Here is a 25,080-nt window from a genome sequence, read left to right as displayed (position 1 = left end):
AGTGGGGCCTCCCAGCAGTGTCCCTGGTGGTGGCTTATCACCAGCCCTCATCTAGCCCCTGCTCAGGCCCTGGCAGAACCCCAGGGAAGTAGAGTGGCTGGTGAGGCCTTGGAGGGCTGTGTTGGGAAAAGGTCTGACTAGTTTAAAAAATAAGAAATCAAAGCTCAAAGATGTTCCCTTTGGATTAGGATCTGCCTGCCTCCAGGGGCTGTGGTTAAGAGGGACCTGTACTTGACTAGGCCATAGGGGCCTCCTGACTTGTGTCTTGTGTAGTCTCTATTATCCAGACCCCAGGGCCAGGCCCAGACTTATCTGGAGGTGCCCAGCCTTCTCAGAAATGGAGTTTGCTGGGCTCTACCTTCTGTTAGACCACTCCCTGGCCTGTGGAAGCCTGCTCCCCAGGCCCACTAGGCTTCCATACCTGCCTGCTGTTTCCCCTCTTCCTCGTTTTCTTAGCCCTCCAGTTCTTTTATTTCCTTTCCTCCCACCTTCCCAGTTGGCTCTTTCTGTGGCCTTTTCATTCTCTCTCCTTCTCCCTCTCTTCTCACCTCCCTGGCACCTGTCACCCCTCACGCATCTGTCCTCCAGATCAACATCTCAAGTCACTCCCAACTATCCCCTAGATCAGGGGTACGGAATGAAATCATTTGGTCTGGCCATGGCAAGGCAACCTCAGGCAGGACTCGAAATTCAATAAATCTAGGAGCCTTTTTCATAGCTAAGTTTTAAGTTGATAATTTTGTATGGTGTGCGAATGATTTATAAATATCCAAATAGCCCTTGGCAGAAAAAAGATTCTTTGCCCCTGTCCTATATGGCGATCCCTGATCATCCCAAGGGTACCTGAAATGCAAAGCCCTCCAAAGCCCAGTGCACTGGAAGCCAGCCTTCTTACCTGCCTGCCCCCACCCTTTCCTTACCCTGACTCCATGTGAGAACCCTGACTCACTTTTTTTTTTAAAATATGTCTTTATTGATTTCAAAAAGGGAGAGGGAGAGGGAGAGACAGAAACATCAATGATGAGAGAGTCATTATTGATTGGCTGCCTCCTGTACCCCCCCGACTGGGGATCGAGCCTGCAACCTGGGCATGTGCCCTGACTGGGAATCAAACCGTAATCTCCTGGATCCTAGGTTGATGCTCAACCACTGAGCCATGCCCAGCCCGGCTTATATCAACTTTTAAAATTTATTTTAAAGGGATGTTGACGTTATTCCATGCTATAACATTATATTAACTGAACCACCAAATAAAACTGAAACAAAGCAGGGTAATCAGATTTCTTGGATACCTTTATTTTGTTTGGTTTTTGGTTGGGGTTTTTTTTGTCATTGTTAATCCACACCCGAGGATACTTCTTAGAGTGGGGGGAGGTGAGAAACATCTATGTGAGAGAGACACATTGATTTGTTGACTCCTGCATGTGCCCGGACCTGAGCTGGGGATTGAACCTGCAACCCTTCAATGTGAGGGCCAACGTTCTAACCACTGAGCAACACCAGCCAGGGCAGGGTACCTTACTTCTGAGCCTGGGGTCTGTTCCCTCTTATTTAAGAGTTGTTGAAATCAGAACAGTGCCCACCCACCTTGCCAGAATAAAGAGTTTTGAAGGAACATTATTGTGGTAATAATTTTCTCACTTGTCCCTGTGTTACCTCCTGTAGTTTGGAGAACATGATTCCCTGTAAACTACATTACCTTTCTTCTTCCCTTTTTAAAAAAAAAATTTATCTTAAGAATAATAAAAATGCAATCACATTGTTGTCATGCTGATTAAGTTAGGAGTTAAAGTTCTATTGCTGTAGATCTGTCTGCATACGGACTTATGTTCCAGAAGAGCCACCCCTTTTCTGACACCTACAGTCATTCATATAATCAATATTTATATATTTTTTAAACTTTTTTATTGACTTTATTGGGATGACATTGGTTAATAAAATTACAAAGGTTTCAGGTCTACAATTCTATAATGCATCGCCTGAATACCTTTCTTCTCTTGGCACCCACCACCATTCCCCTCAGTCTTCATGAAGAATCAGGAAATCCTACGGACTTGAATTAAGGCTCAGAAGATTAGGGTGGATTCCCAAGTGTCTGGAAAGGGGCATGACAGTAAGTGGCACAGTTCAGTGGATATTCTTAGTCCCTAGACACCACCTTGGTTGATAATTCAAGTATCTTTCAGCCTATATTCTGTAAAGTGGAATAGTTGATCATTGATTTTTCTGCTGCTGTTTTGGGCCTCAGCCCCAGGAGTAAGAGGAGACTTGTGTCCTTAGGAAGCCCCATAGGAAGGAACCTGGGCGCTTCCTGCCCCTTTTCATCTCCAAGGCCCCTCCTTGTCCTCTGCCACTTACCTCCCCAGGGTGATGCCCCTTGGCTGCCTTGGGCAGATGGACAGCCTCAGCTCATCGGAGCCGTGATTATCTGAAGGCAGGCAGTTGGGCAGCTCTGGCCTTAGGCCAACCATTGTGGTTCAGAAGAGGCAGCTGAGGGAATGGGGATGGGATTTCCCCATCCCCTAACCTAAGCTGCCCAACCTAGCATTGTCCCCTGTCTCCTTGGAGGTGGAGAGTCCTTGCTATGTGTTAGTCTCTTGCTTCTTGCTGCGCTTAGAGTCAGCATTTCACCCTCAAAGAGTCTTTGGGCTGCTGTACCCCCTCATTGATTGCAGAGTGGGTATCTGGGCAGGGTGACGCCCCCACAGAGGTTGGCTTCAAGGTCCAGAACATTGAAACAGAGATTGTCTTTCTCTCCAGACTCTGACACGTTTACTTCACAGTGGAAGTCTTATGCTTTTTTCTCTGGGAGATTCCTAATCAATTCCTTTCTTCCCAGGGAACTTGAGCAGCTGAATGTTCTCCCAAGCCCCAAATCCCACACCAGGCTCCCCACTTTGTCCCAGAGCACCTCGTTTGTACCCCTCAACCTCAGTGCTGGGTGGGCAGAAGGCACCAGTGGGCCCTTCTCTTTAATAGAGTCCCTCCACTGCCTCTGGACTGATGTGTGGAAAGTGTGGAGATGGGAATGTGTGGGGCCCAGGAGGAGAGTATGCTTGTTTAGGAGAGTGGGGAGGAGCAAGACCTTTTGCTCAGTCTGAATCCAGGATTCTGCTCAGCTCACAGAAGAACCTGGAGGAGAGGCGACATCCTTCCAAGAGAAGATTCCACTTAACTAGTTCACAATGTGTTCACGAGGCCCACCAACTAGCTAGTCAGCATCAGTAAGTCTTGATGGGGCACAGCCCTTTCTAGGCACCTTAAATTTGTATTATGAAGTGTCTCAGACTGAAAAGAGATACAAAAAATGATCAGCCCAAGTGCCCACCTTCACTGCATATGAAAGTATCACTGAAAAATGCCCAGTATTTTGCAAGTTTACACCTCATGTAAGTGGTATCACATGGTTGTTTATTGTTTCAACCTGCTTTCTTTTTTCAATATTATTTGTGTTTCATTCACACTGATGGCCTGTGACTCTAGTTTATTTCCACAGCTATATAGCTCCCTTGGTACAACTATTCCACAGTGCTTTTATCCATCTCCCTGCCAGTGAGCATTTAGGGTGTTTCCAAGTTTTTACTCTTTCAAACAGTGTGGCAGTGAGCATTCTTGTAGATGTCCCTTTGGGCACATGTCCTAGAGTTTCTCTTGAGTCATATCTTGTTTAATGTAGCCATATAGGTTTTCAGTGGTACCAGCCTGGAAAAAGCCACCCTATTCAATTTGCATGGACTCAAAGCTGGTAGGGGTCATGTGTTTGAGCCCTCATAAAAGGATGATATTTCAACTGTACTCCACTGGGCTGCACATGCCCAGAGGCCTTGGCCGGGAAGTGGCATGTATGGGGCCGGTGCTCGGTGTTAGCTCAGTGTTGTCCAAAGGGAACATGGACCATGGATCAACCCAAGGAAGCCCACAGCTGCTGCTAGCATCCAGAACCCTGTTTCTCCCCTTTGTCCTCTTGTAGTATTAGTTTCTTCACTAGCCTGTCAATTCCTCAGGAACCCATGTCTTCTGTTTTGATCTTTTCAGTGAGACTAAGCTCACAGACAGCAGCTGGCATCTTCTTAAGCTTGGATATACCGTTCATCCTTGTTGTTTTTTAGATTCTGTATTTTCAGTTTCACCTACTTGCTGAAATTTATTTGTAACGCTCAAATCAATACTGGTGGCACTTTCACAGATATGTGCAGAACAGCAAAAAAATTTTGAGTTTCCTGACATGCTCTGCCTTGTTTCAGCTCTTCTACTGTAAACTGGTGCCCTTTTCACTGTTCACTTAGTGCTGCATTTTTGGTATTTTTGTGCTTTTTGTGGGTGTTTTCACTGTTTAAATTGATCCCAAGGGTAGAGCTGAAGTGCTATCCAGGGTTCCTAAGTGCAAGAAGTCTGTGCTGTTCCTTACAAAGAAGATAACATGTATTAGAGAAGCTTTATTCAGACATAAGTTACAGTGCTATTGGCTGAGTTCAATGTTAATGAAGCAACAATGAATATTAAATGAAGTGTCTTTAAATGGAAATACACTTACACAAGATTATGTAACCTAACACAGTATTTTCTCCAGGAGCAGTGGTTTTGTATTTGCTAATTTAGTGTTTGTGGTGACTTTATAGAACAGAACCACTATGGATAATGAGAGTCACTATAGTTCCTGTGGCAGGTAGAATACCCCCCCACCCTCAAGATGTCCCTCTCCTAATCTGTGGAACCTGTGAATATGTTACCTTATCTAGCACAAGGGACTTTGCTGATGGGATTAAGAGTATGGACCTGCATATGGAGCAGGCATTCTGAATCTAATCATAAGGACACTTAGAAGTTCAAACCTTTTCCTGCTATGGTCAGAGGGAGATGTGAATATAGAAAAGAGAACCAGAAGGAAGGCAGCACAAAGCCTTTGCTGGCTTTGAAGACAGAGAAAAGGGCCATAAGCCAAGGAATGCATGTGGCCTCTAGAAGCCAGAAAAGGCATGGAAATCCCTAGAATCCCCGGAAATTAATGTAGCTCTGACAATATCCTGGTCTTAGCTGGTGAGATCCATGTTGGACCTCTGACCTCTTTAAGACTTTTGTTATTTTAACATCATGTTGTTTAATGTTTTCTGCTGTGTTTTAATTTAATTTTTATTTATTTTTATGTTTTGTTAATCCTTACCCGAGGATATTTTTCCATTGCTTTTCAGAGAGAGTGGAAGGAGGGGAGTGGAGAAACATTGATGGGAGAGACATGTCAATTAGTTGCCTCCCACACATGACCCAACTAGGGGTGGGGAGAGAACCCACAACCCAGGTCCATGCCCTTGGCTGGGAATCGAACCTGGAACCCTTCAGTGTGTGGACTGACGCTCTAATCACTGAGCCACACTGGCCAGGGCTTATTTTTTTATTTTGAAAGATGATTCTCTTCTCCCACCTCCCCTCCTTTTTGGCAACCATCAGCTTATTCTCTATATTTACTGGTCTGTTTCTGCTTTGTTTTGTTTATTCGTGTGTGTTTTTTTTACATTCCACATTTAAGTGAAATCATGTGGTATCTCTCTCTCTTTGTCTGACTTATTTCACTTAGTACAGTACCCTCTGGGTCCATCCGTGTTGTCTCAAATCACAAGATTTCAATCTTTTTTATGGCTTAGTAATATCCATTATATATATGGACCACATCTTCTTTATGCAATTATTTACGGATGGACATCTAGGTTGCTTCCATATCTTGGCTATTACTAGTAATTGAACATAGGGGTGCATATATCTTTTTGAATTACTGTTTTTGTTTTCTTCATATAAATACCCAAAGTGGAAGTGCTGAATTGTATGGCAGTTCTATTTTTAATTTTCTGAGGAACCTCCATACTGTTTTCCATAGTGGCTGTACCAGTTTACAATCCTACCAACAATGCATGAGGGTTTTGTTTTCTGTACATCTTTGTCAATACTCGTTATTTGTTGATTTATTGATGATAGACATTGTGAGAGGTGTGAGGTGGTGTCTCATTGTGGTTTTAATTTTATTTCCCTGATGCTTAGTGATGTTGAGCATGTTTTCATATGTGTGTTGATTGTCTTTATGTCCTCTTGGGAGACTTGTCTATTCAGATCCTTTGCCCATTTTTTAATCGGATTGTTTGGGTTTGTTGGGTGTTAAGTTGATGAGTTTCTTTTATGTTTTGCATATTAACTCCTTTATCGGATGCATCATTTGCAAATGTCTTCTCCTGTTCAGTAGGTTGTTTTGGTTTTTTTTTTGTTGATGGTTCTTTCCTGTACAAAAACTTTTAAGTTTGATGTAATACTATTTATTTTTTCTTTTGTTGCCCTTGCTTAAGAAGACATATCCAAAAGATATTGCTAAGGACAATGTCAGAGATTTTACTGTCTATATTTTCTTCTAGGAGTTTTATGGTTTCAGGTCTTACATTGAAGTCTAATTCATTTTGAGTTTATTTTTTTGCATATGTCTGCCCAGTTTTCCCAACACCATTTATTGAAGAACCTGTCTTTACCCTATATACAAGGTGGGCAAAAGTAGGTTTATAGTTATGAGTTTGCAAAGCACAGAGTTTATTCTTGTATTATTACTTATTAATTGTATTATTTTCCATACACACAATTGTAAACCTACTTTTGCCCCACCCTGTATATCCTTACCTTTATTGTGTAAGTAAGGATTTATCTCTGGGCTCTCCATCCTATCCCATTCATCACTGTGTCTGTTTTTATGCCAGTACCATACTGTTTTGATTATTGTAGCTTTATAGTATAGTTTGGTATCGGCGAGCATGATATTTCCCACTTTGTTTTTTCCTCAAAATTTCTTTGGCTATTTGGGATCTTGTGGTTTCATATAAATTTTAGGATTAGTTTTAATTCTGGAAGAATGTCATTGGTAGTTTAATAGGGATTGCATTGAATCTGTAGCTTGCTTTAGGTAGTAAGGACATTTATTGTATCTTCTACGAAACTTGTGTTTTAAGTCACTGAGTTTATGGTAATTTATTACAACAGCCATAGGAAACTCATACAGGTCCACACTGTTTTAGTGCTTTGTCCTGCTAAAGGTTTTCAGCTCAACCTTGGGGGTGGGGGTGGGGGTGTGTGTGTGTGTGTGTGTGTGTGTGTGTGTGTGTGTGTGTGTGTTTCTTCATTGGCTTTTATCTCCATTTTAATGGCTGAAGTCAGCAAGAAAGTAGGACCAGTTCTCTTTGCCAAGTTGACTTAACAGGTACTGTGCTAACAACGAGTCTCCCCGCAGCCATCTGCAGTTACAAATGCAGTTACTATTTCTAAGGCAGTCCTTAGCTCCTTTGTCCTCTGTGTTGTTGTAGACCCCTGTGTCCCCTTGTCTCTGTCTTTCCTCACATCATGTCCATTTCTCCTTCCCGTATCCAATTTAAATCCATTCTTCAAAGCCAAGTCCAGAGTTGTCATCTTATGAATCCTCCCTGGTTCCCTCCCCACAGAAGAAAGTGGCTTCTCCCTGTAGGTTCCTTATCTGAGGTCCTTATGTTACCATTTTTTTGTGTGCTTATGTTATTTATTTTTTTTCCTTCTGTATACCTGGTGTATTTAAATAGTAAATACTTGTTGAATGAATAAGAACAACCTGCTCAAAAGGGGAGATCTGGTCATCTGACTTTGGCCCCAAATGTTCAGATTAGGGCAGGAGAGTATCCCAAACATACACAGTGGCTAGTGATTGAAATAGGTCCAGTACCAGTGTGATACAGGGTCCTATGACAAGTGCCCTGTAGGGAGAAACCAGGGATGATTCACAGGAAGGTGACTGGGACGTCGGCTTTGAATTTAGAAGTAGAAAGGAGAAAGGGAAGGCGGATGGGATGCAGGGTTTCCTGGCAGGCACTGGTGCTGGGGCCTCTGGGTCACTGGCCTGCCCTGTTGTGTTTTCATCCCTCTTCCAGGAGCCCAGACACTGTCTTTCTAAGGGGTCATTTTGTCCATGGGAGCAGGAGCTGCCACAAATGCTGGGCGCCGGGAGGAGGCCCTTGCTGCTAAAACATCATCCTTGAGTGGAGATAGATTTGAATATTCTTATGGCTCCTGGCTCAGGAAGTGGCCACACCAGACATGTATCACACTGTGACAACAGAGAAGCAAGACCTGAAGAGGAGGGCAGGGCAGCTTTTCTCCTGCAAAAAGGAAAAATAAAAGATGAAAAACCATCTCTGCTGAGGGGTACCTTTGGTCAGCACTGTATAGCCATTTTGGCAAATACAACAGGACCTTCTGACTTACAGTGTGGGGATCCCTCATACCCAGAATGTAAGCATGGCTTCATGGAAGTGATGCACACCATCTGGAAGGAAAGGGCAGGGTGTCCCGGGGGCAGGCAGGAATCATGTTAGTGAGGACAAAGGCCAGAAAGCCACCTAGGATGATCAGGGATGGCCAGTAGACCAGGTTGTTTGGAAGAGGAGGGGTGGCCTAGAGACTGTTGTGCCCAGTTCAGACATGGTGGCATTTTTGCACCAGGTGCTGCTCTTGATGGAGTATGGGGGAATTTCCTACCCATATTCCTTCAAACCAAGTTATTTTATCTCCTGGCACTTCATTTCCTCCCTTTCCCCCAAATAGAGTTTAACCATTGTGTATCATGGTTGCTCCTCAACAAATGTACTTGGTACCATGAGCCTTCTGGAGTCTGGGTTAGATGCTGTTACTGATCTCTGAGGCCTTTTGGTACAATGGAAGATTGAGCAATCAGCCCACTATTGACACATGTCCTGGTGAGTGGAGGTGATGTGTGTGCAGAAGTACGGATCCGTCATAGGAGGGCCACCCAAGATGTTATGTTTCCTTTTCTTAAGAGTCCACACCAAACCTTTCACTCCAGAAACCCCAGCATTCTTACTACCCCATTATCCAGGCCACTCAGCAGACCCTGTTTCTGAATATTGCCCATGTCCTGGACCGCGCCTCAAGCTGCCTGCCCAAGGTCTTCCTCACCTCATTTCTTCCTCCTGAGGGCATCACACAGCCTTGGGCAGGCTTGTATTTGTAGGACAGTTTGTGGTTCTTAAAACATGTTCACACCCAAGTCCCACAGTGCATCATTGTCATTATCCCGTTTTGTAGCAGAGGAAGCTGACAGGCTGAGGAATCTACATTTCTTGCATAAAGTCAGTTTGGTGGACAGAGCCAGATCCAGTCCCCATTCTGCAGTCCAAGTCCCTCCATTTCCTCTATCATCCCTTCCATTGCCTCAGGACCTCGGGCACCCTTGTTTTGGCTTGTTACTAACACACCTGGGAATGATCTTGTGGAGGGTGGGGTCTGCACACAGGTACTTATTTATATCAACAAATAGCCATTGCCTGAACACCTGCTGGACATCAGGCCCGTGCTGCTCTACTAATTCAATCACCGTAGCCAGCACTGCTAATGACTGCAAGTTAGTGTTTGGGGTGGGGAGGCGAGGCTGCCCCCCAGTAGAGTTGCTAGAATGAATTTGAGCCTCGGGGGAGGAGAAAGGGCCCCTGAGAACTGCTCTTCTCTGTCTGTGGCTGAGGTGGGTCCTGGGCACCTTGAAGTTTGGGTGCTCACCCATCACTGGGGCATGAGAGGTGGTGTTAGTGAGCATGTGTGTGCAAGGTCTGAATGAGCATCCTTAGAAAGGAAAGGCCCACCCACTCTGTTTGCTGCAGGGTGGACAGCAGCTGTGGGACAGGGATGGTTTGCCCTGGTGACCACCTGGAACTGCCCACCTGGCCGTAGCAGCTCCCTCCTCCTCGGCCCCATTGTTTTCTTCATCTGTGTGCTGAGGTTGGACAGTGATTCTGAGATTTCAGCTCCAGGTTTCCAATACTAACTTTGCAGTTTAGAAGGGCAAGTATCCCTGGACAAATGGGTTGCAGATAAAAGTGGATGTGCAGAGTGACAGGATACTGGCACATAATACATGACCCTGACTCACAGTGCCCATCACTAACCCATGGTAGGGGCAGTCTGCAGTGCCAAGAGTTGTCTCAGGATTGTGACAGCTGCCCAGGTGCTGCTGGTAGCCACACCTGAAGAAACTGGTCTTGGTGACTGTGAGCCACCATGGCCATGAGTCACCTGTTACCTGAGTCTGTTGTCACCATCTTGGTGTGGCAGGTGAGCAGTGGAGCCAGGTGAAAACACATTCTTTAGCACCCACTCAGAACTTCTGCCCCGGCTGTCTGGTGAAAGAGACCCAAGGCCACTCTCTGTCCCCCAGCGATCCACAGGGGACCTAAGTGTGTTCCCCCCACATACCTCCTTGCTCCAGCCCAATGTGTGTTTTTGGGCCATATCAGTTTGGCCTTCAAAGCCTGTTTGCCTATCAGCCTTCCTTTTCCGTGTCCTGTCCTCCCAAACCACAGACCCTTTGCTTTCACGGAGGTTCCTATTAATAACAAACCACCCTATTCCGGAAATGGGATCCCCTGGAGTTGAGCCAGCTTCGGCCTGGCTTGCTCAGATTTTTTATCTTTGCAAATATTCCTGAACCTTTGCTCTCTGCAGTGTAGGAGCCTGCTATGGGCAGATATTGGGCTGAGAGCAAGGAACTGAATTGGCAGCCTCTAACCAGAGAGCCAGCCTAACTTGAACTTCCCATAAAGGAAAGTTGGGGATGGGAGGTGGGCTTTCATCCAGCCATCTCCCTAGTCCACTGCCCTCCCAGAGGTCAGTCACTGGAGTGGTAGGATGTGATCAGACCCCCATGAGGTTGTATTAGCTAAGCGCTTCCTGAGTCTTAGATACCATTCTGATTACAAGTATGGCAGTGACCAGATGCTTACTTTGAGCTCATAGTCCAGTGGGAAAGGAGGGTGTAAAGAGTTGGGTATGAGGTGAGTATCTTTATGGAACACAAAATGGCCTGGGCAAGCCTGGTCCAAGGTGAGGTCCAAAGGGGGCAGCGGTTTGAGAGAGGAGCTGCCATAGTGTGATGGGAGAGGCAGCTAGCACCCAGGTCACCCTTGCCTGGATTAGGAGGTGGGCGATAGAGAATCAGGAGGGCGGAATCGGTAGCTTCTTTGAAAATGGAAGGGGTTTTAGAGATAGAGAGGTGACATCTGTGTTCCAGGAGGCAGGGGCTCTGGGCTTTTAGGTTGGTCAGTTGCTCGCCTTAGCTTGCCATTGATGGGGAACCCTTCACCCCTCACTAAAAATTATGCTGGATATCTACAGCCTCTTGTGCAGTAGACTGTGGTCACAATGTTTAATGCAGAGGCTGTTCTGGTGCATTCTGGAGGCTGGGCAGGTCTGTGCCTCACAGGATTGCCAAGCCCTATTTCCTGTCCTTTCCTAAAAAGCTGCTTTTGCATCAGTTTTGCCATTGATAATAGATTAGTTTGCAAAATTACCTTATCATTTCTGTGCATGAGCATAGCAGAACAATACTCTGCCAGCCAGGCAATAGACTAGCAGCCAGCAGCTCCCCACAGTGAACCCAGCTCGCTATTAGTGGTATGGAGCTGGCGCTGCCCTGCCAGGCAGGTCCTGGGAGGAAAGGGGGTATTGCCTCATTTGTTTGTGGGTTGGGTGTTTCTTTTTATAAGTTTCCATCTAAAATTGATTTTCCCAGTTATGTGCCATGCAGCCCTCCTGCCTTGTCCCCAAGATGAGAAGTTAAAATGCTGATGTATATCTAGGCCTTTTAATTCTGGCAAGAGGTTCAGATGCAACTTGTTCCTAGGAGATGAGCCTCAAGTGATTGCTGTCATCTCAGTCGGAGGTAAAATCCCTCAGCACAGCCAGGGGCCTGGGACATGGCCTTATACTCACTGGAACACTCTCCTGAACTGATGGGACCCAATCCTGAGCCCTGGCCATCGGTCTCCCACAGCCTCCTGCTCATTATTATCATCTCACTTGTCCTGCCAGCCCCCTGACAGACCTGGCCAGTCTCTGAAAATGAGGAAACAGATTGGAGAGGTTCAGGGCAGCCCCTGGAGCTACACTGCCTGGCCTTGGGCAAGGCACGCCACTTCCTGGGATCTTAGTTGTCCCATTTATAAGGTGGAGACACTTGCCCAGAGGCTGGACCCAGTGGGCACTGGAGGTCCCAGCTGGCTCTGTCCCTTCCTCTTGGGGTTTTCAAGGATGACAAAAGGCCTAGCAAGGCAGCAGGTCCAAGCAGCTATGTAGTATCTGCCATGTCGTGTAGGAATATTTAAAAATACAAATTCTATGACTCCTTCTCAGCTCCAGCGGGCCTGCCTCCCATTGCAGGCCTTCGATTAGAAGCTGGCTTTTTTTACCTTACAGAATGTGGAGCCCTCCCAGTACCCAGTGGGGACCACTTCCTCCCCAGATGCCAAAATTTAGCCAGGGAACTGGTTAACCATGAGTGACAGTGGGGAGCAGTTTTTGTTAAGTGCTTCTGCTTCCTTTTGGGGAAACTTGGTGGTGTCTTAATGGAAATTCTAGGACTGGCAATTATTGGGTTTGAACCTAGGCCAATGCTCTTGTTCACAGATGAGGAAATTAGGAGGTTCCTTGGAGGAGCCAGGACTAGGAGGCCTGGTGCTCTGACCCTAGGCCACCACCCACCACAGTGCATCAGGAAGGTGCTCAGGGCCTGGCCTCTGGTCAGATTGGCCAGACTGGCTTCGAGGGAAAACTCCTCGGCCCCATGTGGACCAAAATTCACTCACCCTGCCCTCTCCTCGGACCATTTCCACATGGAGGTCAGGCCAGGCAGGGTGTGGGTTCCTTGTCACCCGTCTCTAAGGACTACTGAGTCACCTGTGGGAGGCACTTCCTTCAGAGAGGGCTGAAACCAAGGTACCTTACAACCACCTGTGTGTACCCAGCCCCAACTCCTCCCCTGTGGCCCCATAGTCATAGATCTCCTTCAGCCTCAGGTCCACCTATGCTTCTGCACCTGTGTCTTATTAACCACTCCTTTGGAAGATGAGGAAAGGGCAGCCCAGAAAGGAAGGGGCTTGGGCAAAGCCTACAATCCTCTCTGACCTTGTCTAAAAGCTCACCCTTTGTGGGGGGCAGAGGGGCAGCAAGAGTTGGCCCTTCAGGATGATTTGAGTGTAGAGCGGTGGGCCAGCCAGTCTGTCAGACTGATGGGCCACCCATGCACGGTGCTGGGCCATGTGCTGAGTGACAGCAGAGCAACACATGAGGTGCCTCAGGAGCTTGCTATCGGCTACTGGGGACAAACGTGGGATGCATGGCATGCAGAGTTAGAACTCGAGATGCTCTGAAAGGTGTGGGGAGCTCTAATGGGATGTCGGGCCCAAGCCAAGGCCTCCGAACTCACAAAGCAGGGATTAGGCCGGAGCAGAACTGATGGGCAGGGTAAGAAGCAGAGCAATCTGGGGGCTGCGGCACAAAGACCAGAGAGGGCGGCAGGCCCCAATGCACGGAGGGTTCTGGGCAGGAGGCTGGGGCAAGGTCTGGGAGGCGAGACAGTGAGGAGACTGCTCACAGGTCCCGGAGAGTAAAATGATACAAGTCCAAGCCAGGGTGGGGCAGGCCTGGTTCAGTTGTGTGGAGGGGCTCCCCCAGGAGCTCTCATAAAGAATTCCAGGGTGTTTAAAGCCAGTGGCACTGTCTGAGGCCTCAGCAGAAATGCAGTATGACAGCAGCATGAGGAGTGGACCAGGCACTTGTGGAGGTCTGGTGACTTTGCTGTCAGCAAAGAAAAATTCTTCTTTTCAACCTGGAGCTGAAGGAGCAGCTCTTTCTGTGTCCGCCCTGGAGGAACCTGTGGCTACGGGTACTGGGACCTGCAAAAGGCGGCTAGGGCTTTAAGACAAGGAATTGGCTGCACCCTGGTAATATCTCGAAGAGCTTTGTCGTCTGGCTCACCACTCCTTGACAGTCACTTTGTGATTGTCTTCCATCTGCTGTCGCCACTTCCCCTGAAGTCAGTTCTTTCCAATGCCCAGTTCCTGCTTTGCTGCCAGTGCCCGTGATGTGTCCAGCTCAGACTTTTGAATTAAGCCAGACAGAAGACTTTGAAAGGATTTTTCTTGCTTAAGCCCTCCACCCCCATTTTAACAGCATGTGCCAGTCAGTGAAACCGAGGCTTCACGTGACAGCTCACTGTCTTCCAGATAGCAAAGTGTTTATCATCCTGTGCCAGCCTGGAGTCTTATTCTCAAACTGGAGGACTCGGGAGCCAGGCAGTCCTGAGATGTGTATGTGCTGCAAGGTGGGAAGTTTGAGCCACCCTGACATGTGATGTAAATGGCGAGCACTACTGGTGGCAGAAAACTCCTAGACTGTGAGAAGCCAGGTCTGACCAAGGCCCCTGTGCCAGGCTCCTCTCCACAGCAACAGCCAGCCCCCCCAGCTCCCTCCTCTGGCTGGGAGACCCTGCAGCTGACTTACCCCTGCAGCCTGGGGGACTTGAGGGTTCTGCTTCTGAGCTGGTATCTCAGCCACCACCCCCAGGCCTGAGCAACCGCCCCTTCTGCTAAGAAAATGCCTTGGTTTCTAAAGCCACTTTCCTTTTGCCAGAAGTAGGTTCCTACCAAACCAGTGACACTCTACGCATGGAGGTGTAGACACATGGGCCCATGTCTGCCCCTTGGGACCTGATCTGGTGGTCTCGGTGCCCAATTTGGGGTTTCCAAGTGAAAAGTAACTTTAGAAGTTTTTTCTTGGTTGATCATTTACACCACTCCTGCTCACAAAGCTGTTTTTAAATATATATTTAGCTTTGATCGCTGGGTGGAGAGGAAATGTGTGCCCTGAGGCATGAAAGTTACCAGCAAATCTCAGGAAAATTCAGAGTTCCCAGGATGCCGAAGTAAGTTCTGACTTGTCAGAACACCTCCCTCCATGGGATTAAAGGGGTGGTGGCTTTCTATGTCAGTCACCTCACAAGTATTTACTAAGAACTGTGCTGGATGAGGTCTCTCCCTGGCTGCCAGAGCCTTGGTCTTCCTGCTCACCCATCTCCTTGAGTTCAGGGGTTGATTTCTACCTTTTGATTCCTCCCAGTTGGGGTATGAAGGTTCATTTGGGCACAGATGGTGTTTTTGTGACCTCTACTTGTGTGGCACCTCTTCCAGGCAGCCCAGCCCCATGCCTCATGGCCTTCACTTTCAGGAGTGACGTGGGAGCTCCAAGCTTCCTGGAATCAGATTGCTGCCCCCATTAGCAAGCATTTCATAATTGAACCATTCACAAGGGCCTCAGCTTTGGAAATCATTCTGAGTGTCTTGGCGACACCAGGAGCCACTGAAGTTTTCCAGGCAGGGACAGACAGACACATCGAGAACAGGAGACTTCAGGGCAGCCAGTGCACTGTGCATATTACCTCCCCAAGAAGCATGCTCGGCTCAGCTTTGCAGTAGGAGTCTGGTTAGCCAAAGAGCACACCATCTTGTGTCTCAGCCAGTGTTTCCAAGTTGGGGGTCCAGGAGTGCAAGCAGATAAAGGAGACTGAGAAGGCCAGTGGCATCATGTGTCAGCCTGGCAATAGACCAGTTGGGGCCCTGCCCATGTCGTGGACTCTCTGAGTCACGAGACAAGAGACTGTAATGGAAACCAGAGAGGTTGCTCAGAGTTACTTGGCACACATCTCTTCAGATGTTAGGAGGCCAGAAGGGAGGGGAGTCACAGTTGGATTTAGAGGCGAACAAGTCCTCCCTCCCTCCCTTCCCATCCCTTAGTCGGCATCACAACTCAGGAATTTCTTAGCCCTGCCCAGGATCATCACAGTGGCCTCTTGGGGCCTCCCAAGTCCAGCACTCTGCACATGGGGGTGCGGCCCTTAGACGCCCCACATACTTCCGGCCAGGCCCTGTGCAGTCCCCAGGCTTCACCCCATTCCATCATTGACCAGTTTTCCAGTTCAGGGCGGGGCACATGATGGACTGTCCAGTCTGGCAGGTCTGGGTGCAGCTCCCAGCTCCTCCATTTACAGCTGCACAGCCTTTAAATTCTTTCATCTCTCATCCCTCAGTTTCCTCATCTTTAAAATGGTTGTGTTGGTCCTTGCATCGTCGTTGAGTGAATGTGGCACTCAACATCATCGTACAGGATCATGATTATGTGGTGGACCAGAAATGGCGGCCTTTGTGCCCCTGAACTTGCATCTCACCCAGAATACCCTCTGCCAGCCTGGCCAGGCTCTGCCTTTTGGGACCCTGCCTTTCATTTGAGGTCCAGTGTGGATAGCACTGGTCTGTATGGCCCATCCAGCCATTAGCACATCCCTCTGCCATGTTGGCCTGTTTACATCTCCTTGCAGCTCTTGTCATGTTTTGTTCTGACGTTCTTGTCTCCCTCACCAGAGGGATGCTCCTCAAGGCCAAGACACTCTCTCAGGCCTTCCATACCCCTCTCCCGCTCCAGACACGGTTCATCACGTTACATGGTTGTTGGCTAGCACTGGACTGCTGACCCTCTCCCCTACTCTTGAGAGCAGTCACTAATTGGAGCCAGAAGTGCTCACACCTGAGGGCCAAGTCCCATTGCCTCCGGAAGGAGAGCCAGTCACTGGCCCACACCTGATGTTGGCTCTTTCAGGGCCACAGGAAGGTGGCTGGGCTGGACCCTCAGGGCTGTCTCAGTTCCGGGCCACTGTCTCCATGCATATTGTTTCTGGCTGGTGAAGGGGCTGCTCCATAGCCCAGGGTGGAAAGTGTCACTCTTGTGCACTCACAGGCAGGGAGAGGACAGCCAGGCACAGGCAGGAGGGGAAGCCTGCCCTTAGACTCTGGCCCAGGTCAGGAGAGAACAGGAGGCCCGGGTGTTACCTGGTCATGAAGTAATACATATGGCCACCCAGAGCATGATGTCTGAATGAGGCGTGAGGACACTGAGCAGGAAACGTGGAACACCCATTCTGGACAGCAAGGCCCTGAGCAATCTTCCTTCCCCCTCCTCCATGCCAGCTCCCTCCTCCCTCTCCTCTTATTTTTTTTCTTAAACTCTTAATTCATCAAAGTGAACTGTCTGCCCAGGTCACAGAGCCAACATATTGGCCACTTTATTTCCGGGTTGTATTGATCAGGTTTTCCTGCTGAGATGACTCAATTATGAGGCATGCAGTTGCCGCCATCGTCCACTTGGCAGGATTCAAATTGCTCCTCTAGCTGCCACTTGGTAGTGGCCACCACAGATGTGCCTGTCCAGTGAGGGGCAGCCGTCATCCAGCACTCCTGGGTAAAAGCTTCTCCTGCCTTTGTTTACTGCTTCACTCCTCCAATGGCTGCCCTGACGGGTCTTAGCGTGCAGCATCTTCTCAGTCCCTTTTGTGGACTGTTCTGCATATTCTCTCTTTCTCTCCTGCGTGTCTATGTCCTTGCTCCTCTCCAAAGACAGACAAAGACCTAGAACACTGAAGCACACCAGTCTTTGAAAGAATAGCCCCCTTCTCCAATTGATTTTTATTGTAAGTGCCCATGAGCCAGTATGAGAACAGGAATCACATAGGTGCTGTGGGGTGAGTCCCCACCTCTGATCCAGGCCTGCTCACTTCCCAGGTGCCTGGTTCACAGGCTTCATTGTCAGACAGTGCAAGAGCCTGAAATAGGCCTGAATAGGTCTGTCCTTCGAAGTCACTTGTGGGCTTGTTGTTGTAAATATGACCATTCAGAGTCCAGGTGGAATAAGGCCTGGGGGTTCCTGGGAGAGCAGCCTGAGTGGGTCAGGCATTTGGGAATGTGAACAGGACTGGGGGTGTCTTTTACTCTCTCACTGGCAGTAACCACCTGTATAGTCTAAACACAGTTTGAACTTAGGAGAACATGGAACTGTGGACACCATCCTGCCCTGGAAGGGTCTGCAGCCTGGGTTGGGAGCAGGGTATGCTCTTCCCAGAAGTTAAAAATACTAACATATGATGTGAGTCCATCTGGCAATTTCCAGGAAAGGTACCTCTAGAGAGAGAGACAGCAAGGCAGAGGTTTCCTGTGGGAGCAGGGTTGACTGTGGACAGCCTGAGGGAACTTCCTACCATTCTGGAGGTGCCGTCACTGAAACTCATCAAGGTGTGTGCTCATGTCATGTAATTAGGTCATTTAATAAAGATAAAGCCATTTAAAAAGAGACAGGCACAGGTAGGCGAATGCTCAGGGTGTAACAGAGTAGCACTGGGTATCACCTGGTAGACCCCGCTCTAGGCCCTTTGTGGAGCACAGTCACAGTGCTTGCCTGAGGCCCACACTGTGCCAGCACAGGAGAAATACAACCACCAACCAGGCAGGTATGACCTCTCCTCCCGGGCTTACATTAGGTGCTAGACAGAAAAATGAACAGATAGTTCCAGGTGGAAAGTGAAATGTGGCATGCAGCCAGCATCGGGCAGGTGGGGCAGAGGAGAGCAGAGTCAGGGCTGGCTGGGACTGGAATCTGAGAGATTAGGAGCCAGTCTTGCAAAGACCCAAGAATAGTCCAGTGGGCAAGAGGTCACTGCCATGTCCGACTTGAGTGGCAGCCTCTCCCACAGTGACTTCTCAGCCTTGGGCCGTCCCAGCCTCCCAGTGCCTTTGTAGAAGGTAGGTTCCACAGGGCCCAGGCTGGCACCTGAACTGGGGCACGGTCTGGGAGGATGTTCTGGCTTAGGGTGGGCCCTGTGTTGGCGATGGCATGGATTTTACAATGGCAACCATTGTGGGGCTCACTACTGGTGACTCAGGCTCTGACTTAGCCAGGTGGAGCCCAGGAGGCCTTACTTGCCACATACCACCAAAGGTCACATCCCTGCTGGAGAGGAGGTAACAGCCCCACACTCGGCACTGTACCCGTTCTTTGTTGCTGTTGCTGGGTTGGCGTGTGGCTTCTTTGGTTTTCCCACTTTTCCTTTTGACCTCTTGTTATCTCATCCATTTGTGCTGGTTCTAAGACTGAGCCTTGGAGAGCAGGGACATGGGGGACAATCAACTGCCACCTAGGGACTTGAGCTCAGAGCTCTCAGATGGGGTGGGGATATTGGTAGGAGCCTAGTAGTTCCTCCAAGGCCTCCCAGATACCTGAGTGCAAGGATGGCCATGTAAATCTGACCCTGAGTGGGGGACCAGAGGAGCTGTTCAGAGGGCTTGGGAAAGGTAAGTCCCAGATTCCCAGGAGAGGTGGTGAGCTGCTCTCTTCAGTGCCCTGCACTGAGCAGGCTGTCTGGCCCTGGTGCCCTCAGTCCGGAAGGTGTGGTTTTAAGCACCAGTGCTTCAGCTCCCCTCCCAATACACCAGAAGAGTGTCTCGCGTCAGGCAGCTAACTCACTTCCCTCTCTGGCAACCACCGAATTTGAGAACGCCCTATTTTCCCATAATCAAAAGAAGTGAAACTGTCCCATGAAATAAAGTGGAATGCCTCCAAAACACCTAGGACAGACAGGGTCTTTTCCTTTTGAAGTCATTGGCAGAAGCTGAAGGATAGCCCTTGCCTCTTCTGTGAGGTGCCCTAAAGGATAGTGTGCACTGCAAAGCATAGCCCAGCAGGTCCAAGTGGTGACAGTCTCTGGGTCAGCCCCACTTCCTTCTTGCCCCCTCCCAACTGCAGTGCTCTCCTCTTTCACCTGCCCAGTTTCCTCGTAGACTCCCTGGGTACAGCCAAGTTGAGAACCACTGACTTTCCTTTTGACTCCAAGTGTGTGGGGGTGGGGGGTGGGCAGCTAAATACAGACAGGCTAGGCCTGCCCTGGAGTTCTGCTCAGTCCCCATGGAGGGACAAGACACTTGAGGAAAGTAATAGTGGTCGGAGTTGTGAGCAGTGTGGGTACCCAGTGCTTATTGTAGCCCAGGCACGCTCCTGAGCACACACCCATCAGCCGGCCACAGATGCCAGGTTATGGCCCTGTGAGTGCATACTTGTCAGCCCGTTTTACAAAGGGAAAAACTGAGTCCCAGTGAAGCCAATTATCCATGACTACACAGGTAGAAGGTCGCAGACCTGTCCTTGCATGCCAGTGATCTGGCTGCTCCTGCAGGCTGGCAGCTGCTGGATGTCCTCAGGAGCCCCAGGAGGGGTTTTCATGTGTGGGCGGAAGCTGCTGCCAGCCATCAGGAAATGGAGTGTGTCTGTGTATGTGCCATGCATGCATGAGTGTCTGTTTTTTTTTCTAATCTTCATCCGAGGATATTTTTTCATTGATTTTTCATGAGAATGGAAGGAGAGTGGGGGCAAGAAACATTGATGTGAGAGAGAGAGAGACATTGGTTGGTTGCCTCTTGCATGCGCCAAGCATGGCCAGGGATCAAACCTGTAGCCCAGGTACATGCCCTTGATTGGGAATTGAACCCAAGACCCTTCAATGTGTAGGCTGATGCTCTAACCACTGAACCACACCAGCCAGGATGAGTATCTGAGTAAACATGTCACACTCTGCTGTTTTGGGTTGCATATAATTAAACATGTCAGGCTGCTGTTCAGATGTGTGTGCATGCACACACATGTGCATGAGAAATACCTTCCAGGCACCATAACATTTGGCCCTAGCAGGGCAAGTCTCTTCCCTCTCAGCTTTTTTCAAACATGGCACTTTACTGTCCACTCAGCCATGGGATCTCCTCTTCACCCCAGACCTGCTCACCTTTCAAGAGCCCTCCAGAGGGTGCATTTTGAGGGTTGTGCCATACCTAGTGGTTCCTGAGATTCATACCACGAGAAGATGCCCCCACCCTCATTGAAGGATTATGTAGATTTGGAGCCCGGGTGGTCAACCACCCATCTTGCCATTGGCTTCTGTGTTTAGCATCCCTGGGAAGTCATGCATGTCTTGACCCCTCGACCTCCCACCAGCAGTGGATGTGGCATGGCCGGAATGCATCCTAGGCCTCCTCTTCTGAGACTTACTCTTTTATCTCCTTCTGTTCCCCAGCTGGTCAGTGAGAAGGTCGGAGGGGCTGAAGGGACCAAGCTTGACGATGACTTCAAAGAAATGGAGAAGGTAATGGGAAGAGTGATGTGCCCTGTCTAATGTCTGGCACCATTTACTGAGTCTCTCATAAGGCCCAGCTTCAACATCTGGGGTAGGTAGGGGGATGAGGCTTATCAGGATGGGTTAGATAGGTATCAGGCATCCCTCAGCCCTGGGCAGGCAACAATGGGGACACAGTATAATGAACAACAGGGAGGCCAGGCAGCCCTCACAGCAGAGGATGGTTCTTATGTGGGTTCTAAGGCAGGCAGGGACTGGGGAGCAGGGCAAGGGCTATCCAGGGGCCCCTGGTTTGGCCTTGGGTACCCCGGTGATTTTGAAACCACACATGCTGCCTCTTTTTACAGAAGGTGGATGTTACCAGCAAGGCTGTGGTGGAAGTGCTGGCCAGAACCATCGAATACCTGCAGCCCAACCCAGGTAGGGCACCAGCTAGCTGCAAGTTCTTCCAGTTACCACAGCATAAAGGAGGAATGTAAGGGATCACAAAACTGAAATGTCATGGGGTAGGTGGGTTTTAGGCATGGCTGGATCCAGGGATCTAAAGGATGTCCTTGGGGCCATGCATTTTTTTTCTGCTTCATCTAGCAGTTTTCATTCCTTGTGTCAATTCCAGCCTCAAATCACCTTTGCAGTTAATAGTCCCAGCAGAAAAGAGCATTTTCCCCTTACCCCCAGCCAATTCATTGGACTAATTTGAAATGGGTGCTTACCCTAGTTTGTCAGGTCCCAGCCACATGCCCGCCTTTAGAGCATGAAGTGGGGTCTCCTAGGATGAGAGGTAAGTGGGGATGTTCCCTCAAGGAAAATCCAAATGCTAGTTTGCATAGCGGGAGGCAGTGGATGTGAGACAGGTAGCACACCCAGGTGTCTCCATTCAAGGCCTATTCCAGGGACAGATCTAAGTGGGCAGAGGTATAAGCACAGCTCCTCCCCCAACTCAGGTGGATATCCATGTCTGAGACGCTTGTACCTGCCCACCACCACCACTTCTCTAGGGTGCTGTTCCACCAAGCCATTGAGGGGAGGGTCTCAGTCAGAGCCATGCTCCTGGATGAGGAGGCCCTGGGGGCTCCTGAGGAGCCAATCACCTCCCCTCCCCACTGCCCATGATCGTTTGTGGCCAAGAAGAACAGAGGAGGGCAAGTCTGCTTTGGGGTTCTCCTCATGTCCTGGTCAGCAACAGGCATGGCAACCAAGGTGCCTTGAACCAAGGGAGTACTTTAGAGATAAATACGTGGGCCTTGGGGGAGAGGGGGAGCACCCAGGGCAGAGGGAGGCAGCTAGCAGCACTGGCCAAGCACTGACCAAGCACAGGCCTGGTGGTTCCTGGAGAGACCACCCACATACCTCCTTGGCCCATTCTGTTCCAGCCTCACGGGCCAAGCTGACGATGCTCAACACAGTATCCAAGATCCGTGGGCAGGTGAAGAATCCTGGCTACCCGCAGTCGGAGGGCCTGCTGGGCGAGTGCATGATTCGTCATGGGAAGGAGCTGGGTGGCGAGTCCAACTTTGGTGAGGGCCACCACGAAAGCCTCAGGCCTCAGGCCTCAGCAGGGTTGCATGGGCAGACGGCCAGGTTGAGGGAGGGAAGGCCAGAGCTTCTCCATACTGGTGAGCAGGAGGGCACTTCCCTCCCATAGCTCCAGAATCTTCTCTAGGGCTCGCTGGTCCCTGGATGAGGGCAACTGAAGCTCCTGAGAGAGCACCTCTGTACACACATACACCCCAGGGGTGAGGGAGAATCCCAGCACTGCATGCAGTGTTAAGGCTGAGGAAGGGCCTCCCCCTCACACCATGGCTCATTCAGGGCAAATCTGGTCCCATCTAAGAGTGGAAGGGCAGATTGTTTGATACCTGTTATTACCAGCCCCAGGCGACTGGCTCAGGTCCAGATTTTATGGTCTGTTGCTCTGAATTCTGGTCCGGGTCCTGGGCCATGGGGTCAAATTACAAGTTGGGGGTGTCTTGCCCCACAGGCCAAGGCATCCTGTGATTGCTTCTTCCTTTCCCCTCCCCTCCCCTCCCCTAGGTGACGCCCTGCTGGATGCAGGGGAGTCCATGAAGTGCCTGGCTGAGGTGAAGGACTCCCTGGATATAGAGGTGAAGCAGAACTTCATCGATCCCCTCCAGAACCTGTGCGACAAAGACCTGAAGGAGATCCAGGTACACCTTGATGGCCTGCCCCTCCCACCCCCCAGTATAGCCCTCAGGGATCCCTCACTCAGACAGTGAGCCTCTTCCCATCCTGGGCCTCAGCTTGGCCCACCTTCCTGCATACTTGCAGTGAGAAGGGCTGCAGGTCATTGAGGTGCCCTGCAGTGTGAACCTCATCCCTGTCCCCAGCACCACCTGAAGAAGCTGGAGGGCCGCCGCCTTGACTTCGACTATAAGAAGAAGCGGCAGGGTAAGATCCCCGATGAAGAGCTGCGCCAGGCCCTAGAGAAGTTTGAAGAGTCCAAGGAGGTGGCCGAGACCAGCATGCACAACCTCCTGGAGACTGACGTACGTCCATGGGCCCAGGTCCACCCTTGGGAAGCCCCTAAAATGAGCCTTGTGGGGGTGTCAGCTTCTAAGGGTTCCGTGCCAGTTGAGAAGGTGAAGAAAATGAAGGGGGAACAAAGACCAGAGGTGGGCAGCAATTGGCACCTTGAGGCTTTGGGTCTCTGGGCCCTTCACCCTTCTCCAGCTGCAGCTCAAAGGTCAGCTGGGCCCCAGTGCCTGGATCAGTCTGGGAAGGCTCCTTGCAGGAAGTGGCCTAGAGATGGGGTTAGAGGGCAGCTCCCTCTTCAGCCCTGGCTGGTTGCTTGCAGATTGAGCAGGTGAGCCAGCTCTCTGCCCTGGTGGACGCCCAGCTGGAATACCACCGGCAGGCTGTGCAGATCCTGGACGAGCTGGCCAACAAGCTTAAGCGAAGGTAAGCCCCTTCCCACTCTCTGCTGGCCAGGAAAGACCTACAGGCTGTGGGGTCCCTGGAAACCTGGAGTCCCTGTTGTGGATTCCTGGGCTGGCCGCTGAGATTCCCTACACACTTTCCCCTGACAACCCAGCCATGTCCAGGGCCTGGCAGCTGGCTTTTCATAATTTTGACTGTGAGGGTGAGAATGGGGGTTCCACAAGGGAGCAGGTCCTCCTCAGGCTTGTCCTGACCCCTGAAGGAGAGTTTTGGAGTGGCCTGGGTATGGGAGACAGCCTGAGGTGGACAGGAGGCAGCTTAACCAGGGATGACCCCAGGAACCCTTCTCCACTGCCAGTCTCCTTGATTGGCAGTGTTTCCCCAGTGGGGCCAAGGGGGCTTCAGCAGGACCCAGCCGATTGTCAACCTGAAAATTGCTCGAGTCTGTTCGAGTCCCCCAGGATTCCCTTGTGTGTTGTGTCTACCTCACAGCCTTCCCAGGGCCCCACTGCCTATGTGGCAGCAGCATAAACAGCTGGGGAGGGGGTGCTGTTCTGTGGCCTTGACACCCTGGCTCATGACACAGGCTCTGTGGCTGCCCACACCTACCCCTTCACTTGCAGGATGCGGGAAGCCTCTTCGCGCCCCAAGCGGGAATATAAGCCCAAGCCCCGGGAGCCCTTTGACCTCGGAGAGCCTGAGCAGTCCAATGGGGGCTTCCCCTGCACCCCAGCCCCCAAGATCACAGGTAAGGTTTGGGAGGGGGCCATGCTCTCCCAGGACCTCAGAGACAGGCCCCCTTCTGAGGTAGTCCCAGCCCCGCTGCCCCATCTAAATAGTAGGGCCAGGTACCTCTCCGCCCACCCACTCACGCTCTGCAAAAGGGGCCCCCAGAGATGGGACCCAGGCCCCACCCAGCACTCTCAGCCCACCTCTGTGTTTTGTTTGCAAGCAGCTTCGTCATCTTTCCGATCCTCCGACAAGCCCATTCGGACCCCCAGCAGGAGCATGCGTGAGTGTCCCCTGCCTCAGTTTATCAGTGCCTTCCAGTCTGTTCTGGAAGGGTCTTTCTGACTCCCCTTCTCTGGTAGAAATGCACACCTGCTGTGGTTGGTCCTCTCAGACCCTCAAGCTGGGAAGGAGGTGGGTGCCAGGCAGTAGGTACCTGCCTGTGGGCCTCAGCCTCCCCATGAGAAACAGGGGCTGCTATGAGCATCCAGGGCACCCACTGGCTCTCAGCTCTCTGAGCGACACCCTAGGGCAGCAGGCTCTGGTCATCCTGTCATCCTGATGCCACTGTGCACCCCAGCTCCTCCCAGGAGCATTGTGGTAACCACTCACAA

The 25,080-nt window shown here is 50.2% G+C and overlaps 1 protein-coding gene across 3 annotated transcripts in view; it reads left to right on the top strand.

The window, feature by feature from the left end:
• Positions 1 to 25,080, top strand: part of SH3GL1 (SH3 domain containing GRB2 like 1, endophilin A2) — a 35,593-nt gene that overhangs the window by 8,966 nt on the left and 1,547 nt on the right. The window contains exons 2-9 of one of the 3 annotated variants that reach the window (XM_016197848.2): positions 20,780 to 20,848; positions 21,187 to 21,259; positions 22,213 to 22,356; positions 22,874 to 23,007; positions 23,188 to 23,346; positions 23,655 to 23,758; positions 24,361 to 24,485; positions 24,693 to 24,749. In XM_016197848.2, coding sequence (XP_016053334.1) covers positions 20,780 to 20,848; positions 21,187 to 21,259; positions 22,213 to 22,356; positions 22,874 to 23,007; positions 23,188 to 23,346; positions 23,655 to 23,758; positions 24,361 to 24,485; positions 24,693 to 24,749 — 865 coding nt within the window. Of the gene's footprint in view, positions 1 to 20,541; positions 20,849 to 21,186; positions 21,260 to 22,212; positions 22,357 to 22,873; positions 23,008 to 23,187; positions 23,347 to 23,654; positions 23,759 to 24,360; positions 24,486 to 24,692; positions 24,750 to 25,080 lie in introns of those variants that run through there. The other 2 variants (XM_016197846.2, XM_016197847.2) reach the window with 2 other exon arrangements.

This window comes from Miniopterus natalensis, chromosome 4 (genome assembly GCF_054644295.1).
Source record: "Miniopterus natalensis isolate mMinNat1 chromosome 4, mMinNat1.hap1, whole genome shotgun sequence".
NCBI classification, from domain to species: Eukaryota; Metazoa; Chordata; class Mammalia; order Chiroptera; family Miniopteridae; genus Miniopterus; species Miniopterus natalensis.
This window is presented reverse-complemented; position numbering and strand designations above follow the sequence as displayed.